Source organism: Miniopterus natalensis, chromosome 8 (assembly GCF_054644295.1).
Source record: "Miniopterus natalensis isolate mMinNat1 chromosome 8, mMinNat1.hap1, whole genome shotgun sequence".
Lineage (NCBI taxonomy): Eukaryota > Metazoa > Chordata > Mammalia > Chiroptera > Miniopteridae > Miniopterus > Miniopterus natalensis.
The window spans coordinates 4353937-4366222 of NC_142088.1; the positions used below are offsets into that span (position 1 = coordinate 4353937).

Genomic DNA, 12286 nt, shown 5'->3' on the forward strand with positions numbered 1-12286 from the left:
AAGGTACCATTATTTTTCTAGTTACTCTGGTTCAAAACCACTGCCGGCTGTTTGTAACTTAGCAGCTCTCTCCACAACTATTCACTCTTCTGCATCTTCTCCCACCTTGAAGCCTGTAATTCTCAGGGTAAGAAATAAACTCCCAGTCATAGGAGGACAGGAAACCCCCTCCTGGCCTTTCTTTGCCTAATTTCCCTATTGAAACTTTTGTTATATTACTGGAATATCATTTACCCTGATACTACCAAGGAAAAACCCTAAGTGATAAAGTTTAAACCTAAGTAAAACAGCAATGGGCTATTGAAGCCCATAAAGAAAAGCATAGCCTTCCAGTCTTAAGTGTTGTCCTAGAAACTAGTAGTGGGGAAGTACATATAGGTGTCTTTGTCTGTTTTATTATTTTTAAACTTCATTTTGAAATAATTTTAGCTCATAAGAAGTTGTCAAATGGTAGTGAGTTCCCATGTATTCTTCATCCAGTGTCCCTCAATGATAATGTCTTACATAGCCACAGTATATTATCAAAATCGGAAATGGACATTGAAACAGTGCCAGTAACTACTGTTTTACCTGGATAACATACGTTCTAGAATTGCCCTGAGAGTTCATTTGGTGACTAACCATGCAAAACAGGCATGTAACCAGCCAGCTGCTTTTCAGCTATTGACCATCAGACTCAGTAGAAGTGTATTAACAGAAATGAGATGTTGAGCAAAGAACAAAGAGTAACAAGGAACCTGGCGAACTCTTTTGTCAAAGCCAGCTCTACAAAGTTCCCTTTTGTTCCTCCTGACAGACATTTCCCTGCTCCCCAAGCAGCCCGCTGAAAGTCTCACGGAATAGCAGATTACTCGTCCTGTTTGGTATGCTCCGTCTCCAGTTTTACTGTTTCCAAGGGAGGAGCCAGCAGTCAAGTGAGGCGGGGAGGGAATCCATAGCCTCTGCTGTTGTTACAAGTCAAAAGCAAATCCTGTGGGCCTCCCCTGTGGCTCTGACCGAGACAAAGGAAAATAACGTGAGAGGAGCAAATTGACAGCAGCTGCCTCTGCCAGCAGTTGCTAACGCGGCGGAACTTCAGGTCCTCTGGTCAGTTAGTGCTGCCTTAGGAGCTGTTTCCCGTAGATAGTTTGATCTTGGCCCTGGCTTGAGGCAATACTGAAAGTGTAGACTTATTATAAGGTGCCATTGATATGACAGTGATGCATTTCAGGGTCTTTGCCTTTAAAAAAAGGAAAAAAGGTAACTTTATGAAGACATCAAAGGAATTTTTTTTTAAAGAGAGAGGTCTTGTGCTATAGGGAAAGATATTTAATGGTATGTGACAAATTAAGTTCTGGCTTTTTAGGGGGTTCAGTATCTAGAATGTGAGTGTGTCTAAATGGGGTACAATCTTTAGAAGTTGTTCTCATCTAACCCGACTGGAATTCTAATGGTAAGGCCGTAAGAAATCACAGTGACAGAAATTCACTTACAACTCTCAGATGAGGGCTTCAAATCGTAATGTTAGAGAGAAGTTACTCCATTTAAAAGATAACTTATTTGGTTCCTTTAGAACAGTAAATTTCTACAGAGCTTTGTAAATCATTTAATTTACCAAAAAAAATCCTTCTTTTCACATGACTGTTTTAAATTGCTAAAATTAAATTCACCTGCATAAAAGCATGCTCTCTGGGCTCTTACAATAAAGCATCTCACAGAATCTTAGATGCAAATCTTTTTCTAGCAAAACATGTACATTCAGATGACCATTGGACACAGATACTCATGTATTTTTAAAAGCTAGCAAATCTCTAAAAGTAGTATGAAGATATAAAGGAGACTGGCTCTGCTATTTATTTATAATAATATTGCATTTAAAAATGATTCCTTTGCACCTGGTCAAGTTTCATAACAGAGCTAATGATCTCGGCCCCACTTTGACTTTGTAGCATCTTTAAGTGATTTCTATTTTCCAAAGTTTATAATTCTAGACTGTTCTGGAAATAGCAGGAAAAGATTATTTCTAGAATCTGATTATTTTTTAAATAGACTGAAAATAAGGATCAAGTGCTAGATAAATAAGAAATGCACAATAACTCTAAGACAGTAATTTTCAACCTTTCTCACCTCGTGGCACACATAAACTAATTTCTAAATTCTGCAGCAAAATTATTATATTTTTTGCCAACCTAACCAAAAAATAGGTGTAATTTTGACTCATTCACACAGGACGCCTATTGTGTTGACTGTTGTCATTTTTTTATTTGACAATCTAAGGGAAAAGAGGCCAGTTTACAACCTATATATGTTTATTCCTAAGTATTTAACTTTTTTGTTGCTTTTGCAAATGAAATTTTTCATTCTACTCCATTTTCTGGTCTTTGTTAATATACATGTATTACTTTTTATACATTAATTTTGAGCCCACCAATCTTGTTTATTATTTACAGTAGGTTTTCGTTTGATTCTTTGGGGTTTTCCAGATGTATAATCATATGACTTGCCAATAATGGTAATGTACTTTCCCTTTTCCAATTTTATATTCTTTATTTCTTCCTTATGTAGTTATTGCCCAGCACCCCCAGAGTAATGTGTCCTGTGTGCTGCCCCTCGGGCAGTGGCCCAGTGCCCGGGCTCCAGCGGGCAGCGGCTGGCCCGCTGTACGCGCGGCACCCTTACCGCTCCTGGCTCAACGCTTCTTGGCGCCTTTTCTTCCTGAACACAAAATGTTTCTTTTAACGCGCTGTTTAAAACTGACACTCCTCTCCCGGCACCTAATACGCGTCTTCAGCTCCGCACACCCAAGGCCGCGGAACGCGGGCGCGCAGGGCCGCGCCGGCAGCGGGCTCCACCCGTGACTCCGCCGCGCGGTTCCAGCGGGGGGTGTTCACACAGGAGCCTGAGGCTGACCTTTCCCGGCGCCTTTTTCATCTCGCCGAGGACAAAACCGCGGTAATTTAAAATTCTGTAATGGAAACAAGGGTGGGCTTCAGTCTTCAGAGGAAAGGATGAGAGGATGGCGGCGAGCGCGAAAAGCAAGGCGCTCGCTTTACCGTCGCGTTATTCTCGCCGCGGCCCCGCGCGGGGCGGGCGTGGGTGGAGGAGCAGGGCCCCCAGTGCTCGCGCCCCGGCCCCGGCCCCCCCCCCCGTCAGGCTGGGGCGCTTGGGGCCGCGCGGCCGCCTCTCGCTCGGCCGGCGCGCGAGGAGAAACGGCCGGTCCCGGACGCGCTGCCGCGCGGGGCTCACGGCGCCGACGGAAAGGCGGCCGCGCCGCGCCCCGTGTGCTCCGGGGGCTTCCTTGGGTGATGCGGCGGCTTTGCTCCGCAGCTGGCACACCTGGGGAGATAGCCCGCCTCTGCCAGTGCCGGTGCCCGCGCCTTGTCACACCGGCTTCCTCCGCGGGGTCCTGTGAGGTAAAGAGAGGTTTCTTCCCACTCCTTTCACCCGCTTGCCCGGGTGGCCCTGTGGTGACCGCCACGCTTGGCTGGTCTCCCGGAGGCAGGGCGACTCCTTGGATTTTGCTGCGCTTCTAGCGACGGACCCAACGAGGGGGGCGCAGCGGGGGGCGTGGGGGCAGCGGGGGGCGTGAGGCGGTGCGGTCCTGCCCCTCAGGGGGGCGCAGCGGGGGGGGGGGGGCGGTCCTGCGCCTCAGTGAGGGGGGCGCAGCGGGGGGCATGAGGCGGAAGGGAGAGGAGAGGCGTCTGTGCCTCAGTGTAAAGAACTTTAAGTGCTAAGCTAAGAAGTTAGGAAATTTTCTCTGAACAGTGAAAATCTTTTGAAGATTTTGGAAGTGAGGATATGATCCAGCTTGTATTTTAGGAATGTAATTCTAGTCACAATGTATTAGATTATAAAGACTAGACAAGTGACACTTCAACTTTATTGCACATAAGAATTGCTTTTCCGAATGAGCATTCCCGGGCCCCCGGAGAGGTTCTAATTAAATAGGCCTGAGATGAGGCCATAGAGTCGACATTTTTAACAAGATCCTCAAACCGCACTTTGCAAAACAATGGACTAGAGCTTGCAGGAGAGAAATTAGTTAGGAGACTATGATGTCAACAATATAAAACAGAAAATACCTTAAGAGATCTAGCTTAACAGCAAATGCCAACAGTAGGGGGGAAATCATTGTTTCCTAGTGATTTTCTCAGGAGGCAGGCCCACCTGGGTTCAGAGACCGCGGAACACGGAGTGGTCCCAGGCGTCTCTGAGGAGGTGCCACCCCCGGGACCTGCAGGTGTGAAGAGCTAAGGGCAAGAGGGCTTGGGCAGGCATCGCAGGCGAAGAGACTCTAGTGTGCCGGGGAAGAGGAGTCCATTGTGGCTAGGCCACTGCGACTCGGGGGCCTTGTGAACTGTGCAGAGGAGATCGGGGGTTCACATCTAATTTACAGCTTTAAGAAACCACCTCCTGCTGTGAGGAGAATGGATTGGAGGAGGCAAGAACAGAAGCAAGGAAGATTATCAGGAGGCTGGTAGAAAGATGATAAAGAAAAATTAATAATAATAATAATGGCTTACAAAGTGCTTACTCAATACCCAGGCACTGTTCTGAATCCCTTAGTCAACCAACTCATTTAAGTGTGCTGTCCAGTTAGCACCGTCTTTCATTTCATCCAGTTAGCACCTTCTTCATTTCATCCAGTTTGCATGATAGGCTACAGGAAACTATGAATCAGGCAATTAACATTTTCAGGGGGGCTGAACAGTTGTGCACAGTCTTCCCCCTCTTCCCATCAATTCCAAACCATTCTATGAAAGGCAGTAACTTAGACGACTCTTATAATCCAGTGTTAAGGTAGGAAAAACTGGAACCTCATCTCTAAACTTCTGAGCTCTTCCTTTTTGTTCCCTTGTGTCCTGGCGCCGTCTGTTGGTTCTGTTTGTCTCTTTTTCTGAGTATGTTTTCTTTCACTCCCTCCCTTAGGTCTTTCTCTCCCTCTGTTTGCGGGTGTTCTGTTTCTTTCCTCTTTCCCACCTTTGCCTTCCCTGTTCCCTCTCTCTACTCCCTTCCCCTCCCCTAATCTCCCTCATTCTTCCCTTCCCACTCAACTGGCCGGTGGGGTACTGGCATGCACAGTGGATCTGTTCTGTTTAATATATAAAAATGGATGTTGACTATTTCCATTTAAAACTAATTAAGACTCCAAGAGCCAGTGTACTCCTTCCAAAATGCTTCTAGATGGTTGTTACAAAATATTTTAAATCCTTTATCCCAGTCCCTTCATTCACATCTCTAGAGGAAATTTACCTAGTACCCCATTCATCTAACTGGTTTCTTCCAAACCCCAAGTCTTCCCTTCCCACTCCACCGCCTTCACCTCCATGGATGCCTTCTCTACCTCAGGTCTGTCGCCAGCTCCTGCCCAACCTAAATCATACCAGATAACATCTATTCTTTAAAACATAAGAGGACTTACCTAACCTTCCCCAGTGAGACAAGTGTCTCTTACTCTTCCATAATGTTTATCTCCATTTACTTTCTTTTTTAAAAATCTTTCCCAAGGCTTGACACTTTACACAGTATTGATTTTGCTCTGAAGTTTATTGTTTCGGTTCTGAAGCTTATTTTAAAGATGCTCTTTCTTTTACATGTGAGGAGTGCTGCTTTTGTCTGCCTGGCTGCAAACAAGAGGCCACCAAGGACAGCTCTCCTCTGAGCTAAGGCATCCTACAACCAAGGAGTGTTCCTTTGTGCTTGTCCTGCACACAAATCACAAGGGAGCCTTCCTTTGTTTAAAAGAAATAATCAACAAAGATGTATTCAAGGGTCCAGAGTCTGGAAACACAATCAGGCAAAACCCAGAAGTGTTCTGAAGAAGAAAGGAAAGTTACGAGTTCTTATAGCAAAGTCATATTCTTGAGATGAATCAGTTCTGCATTCTTAGTTGGCCCAAGATGCTTATCAGTTGGATGCCAGGCCTCCGGGTGATGGATGCAGGTAGTCTGGTCATGTAAGACCTGGCTGACCCAGAAGGTGGTATTTATAAATAGTCCTCCAGCCCCCCTCCTTAAAGCTTGTCCGCCTAATCCTCTCCGCTCTCCAGATTGGAAGTGACTTGACCTTTGAGTCTTAAAACTCAGGCTCTTTTTGTCTGAAAAGTCTGGTTGGCAAAGAGCTGTCAAAACAAAAATGTTCTCGACCAGGTGGTGACCAGCCATCAACGCTTACCTGTCATTTCCAACATTTTTAGCCAAATGCACTCCCTCTTTAGAGGACCAGCTTTTCTTAGTATTATTTTAAGACACCTACCTCAATAATTTTCATTTCTTTTTACTAATAGGCTACCATGGATTTATATTTTTATGATTTATAAAGCTCTTCCCAGATGGCTGCATCTCCAACATGAACTAAGAGTTTCCTTTACACTCCTAGAATTACCAAACTTAGAGGGGCTCTAAGTAGCCTCTATCTCACTATTGTTGGATGGAGCTCTGTTCTTTTTCTTTTAATTTTTATTGTTAAATGCTTGCCCAAGGGTATTTTTTTGTATTGCTTTTCAGAGAGAGTGTATGGGAGGAGAGAGAAGGGGGGGGGAGAGAAACATTGATGTGAGAGGGGCACATCAAAGATCAAGCCTGCAACCAAGGTACGTGCCCTTGGCCGGAATCAAACCTGGGACCCTTCATTCCAACGGCTGATACTCTAACCACTGAGCTAAACAGGCTAGGGCTTATTTCTTTAATTTTGAATTATTTATTGAGGCTTTTCCTTGCTGACCTGGGCCAGTGGTGGTAATGCTTTTCCAGAAGCTGCTAGGTCTGATCCAGTTGTTGCTTTGTGAGGGGAGCCTCTTCTCCAAGGCTTTGGTTGCAGTGGTTTTGCTAGAATGCCCCACTTGAGTGAGCCTGGGACTTTAGGAGTAATTTTAGTTTTGTTGTTTAAGAAAGTCTTGTGTCCATTGTGGCTGTATTGGTAAATTAGAGACTGTCTGTAGAGAAAGAATGAAGGGCATGTACAGAGGAGGTCAAACCGGTATTGTGTCTCCTGAAAACCTTGGGATTAACTGTCTATGGCCTTCTGTTTAGATCTAAGCTCATAGTGGACTGGCTGGAGCAGCAGTATCTATTGTCTCATTTCTCTAGTTAGGGAAGCTTTCTTTTAACATGGAGACCCCAAAATGGGTAAGCATATTTGTAGTAATTAGATTTGTACGGCATGACCTAAGTAAATATGTATACTTTTGACTTGCTTTTGAATTTAGTTGTTTAAAAAAAAAACAGTGTTTAGCCTGGCCGGCGTTGCTCAGCAGTTGAGCATCAACCTGTGATCTAGGAGATGGCGGCTTGATTCCCGGTCAGGGCACATGCCCTGGTTGTGGGCTTGGTCCCCAGGAGGGGGCGTGCAGGAGGCAGTTGATCAATGACTCTCTCATCATTGATGTTTCTATCTCTCTCTCCCTCTCCCTTCCTCTCTCTGAAATCAATAAAGATATATTTTTTAAGAAAAGTGGAATTTAAAAATATGAGACAGAGGAGACAAAATCACCTAGGTGTAGAGCAGCAGTACCTGGTGATATAATGAGCACAGAAGGAGAGTTTGTTAGGATCGCACATGCCAGGCAGAGAGTAGCGCAGCCAACACAGCTTCAAGGCAGTGGGAAGTTTGTGTGGAGAATAGTGCACAAGCAGGTTGCACACAGGACGCCGGTGTACCCATCACACTCAAGGCACTCTACTGGATAACCTTACGTTATCTTTTGTGACTTTTCTTATATAGCAGCAAAATGTAGAAAGAATCTCTCCGGAGGGTTAAATGTAGTACCGTTACATACATAATGATTCTTAAAAAACTGTTCAGGATTTGCCACTGCAAGCTACCTGAACAATGGGAAAGGCTTGAAGGCTCTCTGGGGCTTTGAAAACTGGCTGGCAGTGGAGGACCAAGGCCCAAGCAATGACCACACTGCAGGAAAGGTCAGGTTAGCACTACCTGCTGCCCCCCTCAAGTCCCGTGTGACTACAGTTTCAGAGCCCCAGAACCAGGTACTCAGGTGTCCAAGCCCAGGTTGTGTGCTCACCTCCAGCTGTACCAGAACCAGGAAAGAAGGTTCTGGATCTTCTAGTTGCTATAGTGCAAAGCAGTCACTGCCTCCCATTGGGGAAGGGAGGCTGCATTGTGCTGTTGGGAAGAGAGTTTGGTTGCTAGATAGGAAAAAAAAAAAAAAAAGACATAAGCTATATCAACTGTATTTCTCTGAAGCTCTTTACAGATATTAACTGTCTTTCTCATACTTAGCCTCCATGCATGGATAATATTAATTCCCTTTTCCTTAATGATTTGCTCATTGTTTTTAAAAATAAGCACACACACACAAAAACATGGGTTTACATTTAATCGTAACTTTTTAAAAAATATATATTTTTATTGATTTCAGAGAGAGAAAGGGAGAGGGAGAGAGAGAGAGAGAGAAACATCAATGATGAGAGAGTCATCATTGATGGGCTGCCTTCTGCACACCCCCAACTGGGGATCGAGCCCGCAACCCGGGCATGTGCCCTGACCTGGAACTGAACCGCGATCTCCTGGATCCTAGGCCAATGCTCAACCGCTGAGCCACGCCCGGCCAGGCTTAATCGAAACTTTTATCAAAGTTGCACGTGTGCATTGTTGAGAGTCTTGGTTCTACCCAGTTTCTGATGAAGAACGGCTTTCCATGTCCTCCTTCTCCTGTCTTTTACTCCCCAAAGAAAACTGTTTTCAATTCTTTCTAGCTGATTTATTTGACATTTATCTTGATATTTCTAAACAGTACACTGTGGCTATGTCATAATGCTTTTTTGTAGGCATTATTTATTGACTTCTCACTCTGGAAAATGAGCTTCATGGTTTCTCAACACTCTACAGCTGACCGTACATTTGTACTCCTCTTTGCCCAGCCTCCCAGGATAACTGCATTGGATCTGTTATTATGACTGTCAACACCATTTGCAATGAAGTCACATGGTCTACTGTGACTACTGCTTACTTCCAGGACCACCTTTGATTTTTTCTCCCCTGATGTTAATAACTGTCTTGGTTTTTATTCATTTGCTTAAATTTTCTGTACTTCTCACTAATTGAACCCCCACACCTCCCCTAATTACATAATTCTACTTTCCATATAAACACATTCTATGAGTTTCATCTTCTTAAAAGAAAATCTCTCCCTGAGCATTCTGACCTGCTCATGTCTGCACCCCAGGCACCCTCCAGTCCTGCTTAAAGAGCTGCAATATTTCTGGGATCTCCTTCACCGTCACTCCGAGGACACCCTCACCTGTCCCATGCTTTCCTGGATCCAATGTTTCCCTCTTCCTTAATGTCCTCTGTCATTTTGAAAGAGCATATTATCATTGGTTTGTTTTTTTGTTTTTTATTGATTTTTAGAGAGAGAGGAACAGAAAGGGAGAGAGAGAGAAACATCGATGAGAGAAAACATCAATGGGCTGCCTCCTGCATGCCCCTTACCTGGGATCAAGCCCGCAACTGGGGCATGTGCCCTGACCAGGAATTCAACTGGCCACCTTTCAGTGCATGGGATGATGCCCAGCCAACTGAGCCACACCTGCCAGGGCTGTCTTTCTCATTCTGAAAGAGTTTTTCAACTTTGTTTTCCAACCCTTGCTGTCAAAATGTATGTTTTTCTAGACTTCTTTTTTCTCTGAGTGTTCTTTTTTTTTAAATTGGTATTATTGACTTGTTTATTGTACAGTGAACAATACAGAGGCTAGAAAATATAATTAATTATGTTAGAAGGTATTTTCTGATGGAAAGATTATCAATTGACCAACCTCAAAAGTTGTCATCTTGAGTCAGAGAAAATCACCTAAAAATACACAAAATTCAATTGTATATAATTTTTAGTGCCTGTAAGGGTTATGTTGTCTCTGGTTGTTTTTGTTTGTTTTTAATGCTCCTTTTTAAAAATTTCTATCTTCCTTTGTAGCCTCTTTTTTCCTCTAAGTTGCGTTTTTCTCTTTGTTTTGGTCCGCTTTTCACAGCAAATGCTCTCTTGAGTTTCTGGTGATCGTTGGCTCTCTTCTCATATTAAGGAGCAGGCCACTGAAAAGCTACTTGAGAGCTCTGGACTTGTGAGTAGAACTTATGGACTGTGATCTTCACTGTATGTTGATCCGCCTGAGTCGTTTCCTGGAATACGTCTCATATCTGTTACTTTAGGTCTTTTATCTTGGCTGGTCGGATGGTCAGATTCTGTTGGAAAATTTTAAATTTGCACTGTACATTTTTTACCTCTTTCTAGATATGTACAGTCTTTGGGTTCTTATGTTATAGATGAAAATGTCTCCTCTGGGTTTTATGCTTCTTACTTATATGTCTTGTAGGCTCCCCTACACAGTCTTATTTGCCTGCATGGCGCTTAGCAGTTAGGCCAAGCGCAAAGGAGGAGTCACTTTCAGGGCCTTATTTTTCCTCAATATATCTGATCAGAAATTGGATGAACCTCCGGGATGCCGAGACAGGGAAGATACTCTGGCAAGGAACAGAAGACCTGTCAGTCCCTGGAGTGGAGCATGAAGGTACTTTCCAACCCTTTGTCTGCACCTGCCTGAGATGACTTGCGAGCAGACCCAACAGGAGGGTGAACCCTAGAGGCACAGCATGTTAATCCACGTGTTATTGAGATTTCTAGTCTTTCTTAAGTTTCTGTCTCTCACTTCCCAAAACCCACTTTGTGTTGAAATTTTAGCATTAGAATATGCCCCAAAATATAAACTAAGATCTCAACTTTTTTTCCCCAAAAATAAAATTTGCATTTTTATCTCCCTGAAATAAAAGAAAAACTAAGGGGTTAAAACCAGTAGAACAGAGTCGCGAGAAGCTGCCCATTTGTCCCCTCTCCTGGTGAGAGTAATGAGGTATGGCCCTTACATGCACTAAATCTAATGTGCCTTGATGACCTTCCAATCAAATACACTTGACCGAGGACCTCTTTAATTAAAAAGTGTCATTCTGTTACCAAGGCATTCTCTGAAATTTAACATAAATAATGGCTTCTCTAAATCAGTTTCTAGAAACTTGAAGCATCATAGTGATGTGGTTTTAATTTTGAATGCCTTCAATATTTATTTTCTCTTTTTTCACCAGCCCGTGTTCCCAAGAAAATCCTCAAGTGCAAGGCAGTGTCTCGAGAATTGAACTTCTCTTCAGCAGAGCAAATGGAAAAATTCCGCCTGGAACAAAAAGTTTACTTCAAAGGGCAATGCCTAGAAGGTACTCCGCGGCTCCGTCTGGAATCCAGGCCTAGGGTGACAGGGACAAAAGGCCAGACCCAGCAGACTATAAAGCACTGCTTTGATAACATTCATTTTGCAACTCAGTTTGTGACAGGACTCCTATAACCCTACAAGACTGGGGACCCCCGGTGAAAACAAACAGAAACAAAGCCTGTGCTACAAGGGGCTTTGAGCCCAACAAAAGGGTTTCTGACGCTGTGGGCCAGGCGTTGGTGCCTGCTTTGTCCCCGACGTGGCATTGCGACATGGTCACAAGGAAGCTGCTGACTAGGGCCTTGTACAGTGTTCTCCGTACAGTCTTGTACAGATTTGACTGGCCAGGCCACTCCACGTTGAGTTTTCACCATGAGGTGTAGGAGTGCACATATGCGTCCTGGAAATAAAATTCCAAGTGAAAAGGCCTGTTCTGCCCTAGCTGGTTTGGCACAGTGGTTAGAGGGTCAGCCCTCAGACTGAAGGGTCTCAGGTTTGATTCTAATTAAGAGCACACACTTCAGCTGCAGACTTGGTCCCCGGCCTGGGTCGGGGTGCGTGCAGGAGGCGACCAATCAATGTGTCTCTCTCGAATCAATGTGTCTCTCTCTCTCTCTCTCTCTCCCCCTTCCACTCTCTGAAAAGCAACGGAAAAAACATCCTTGGGTGAGGGTTAAAAAAAGAAAAAGGCCTATTTTTTTTAAATTGATTTTAGAGAGAGAGAAAGGGAAAAGGAGAGGAAGATAGAAACAACGATGAGAGAGAAGCATCGACATCGATAAGCTGCCTCCTGCACGCCCCTGCTGGGTGTCGAGCCGAAACCCGGGCATGTGCCCTGACCGGGAAATGGGAAATCAAACCAGCTAGTTCCTGGTCCATGGTCAGCACTCAGCCACTGAGCAACACCGGCTGGGCAGAAAGGCCTATTCTGTATTTCTGTTTACGATGTACATCCGGCCTACTTCTAAGAAAACTTTGCCTATGCTGCACTTGCCCAATGGTCCTAGTCCTTTAGACCCCAGAGCATAGGGACCAGGCCTCTGGTGTGGTTCAGAGGACAGCCTAAAGGGGTCCTTTTTTATGCCCCTGCCCTG

At 44.5% G+C, this 12286-nt stretch overlaps 1 protein-coding gene across 3 annotated transcripts in view; it reads left to right on the plus strand.

Annotated features, from left to right (window-relative positions):
- Window positions 1-12286, plus strand: part of PDE6D (phosphodiesterase 6D) — a 36030-nt gene that overhangs the window by 20823 nt on the left and 2921 nt on the right. Inside the window, exons 1-3 of one of the 3 annotated variants that reach the window (XM_016204672.2) lie at window positions 2868-2931; window positions 10414-10502; window positions 11071-11196. In XM_016204672.2, the coding sequence (XP_016060158.1) occupies window positions 10421-10502; window positions 11071-11196 (208 nt within the window). In that variant the 5' untranslated portion in view covers window positions 2868-2931; window positions 10414-10420. Of the gene's footprint in view, window positions 1-2867; window positions 2932-9461; window positions 10056-10413; window positions 10503-11070; window positions 11197-12286 lie in introns of those variants that run through there. The other 2 variants (XM_016204671.2, XM_016204670.2) reach the window with 2 other exon arrangements.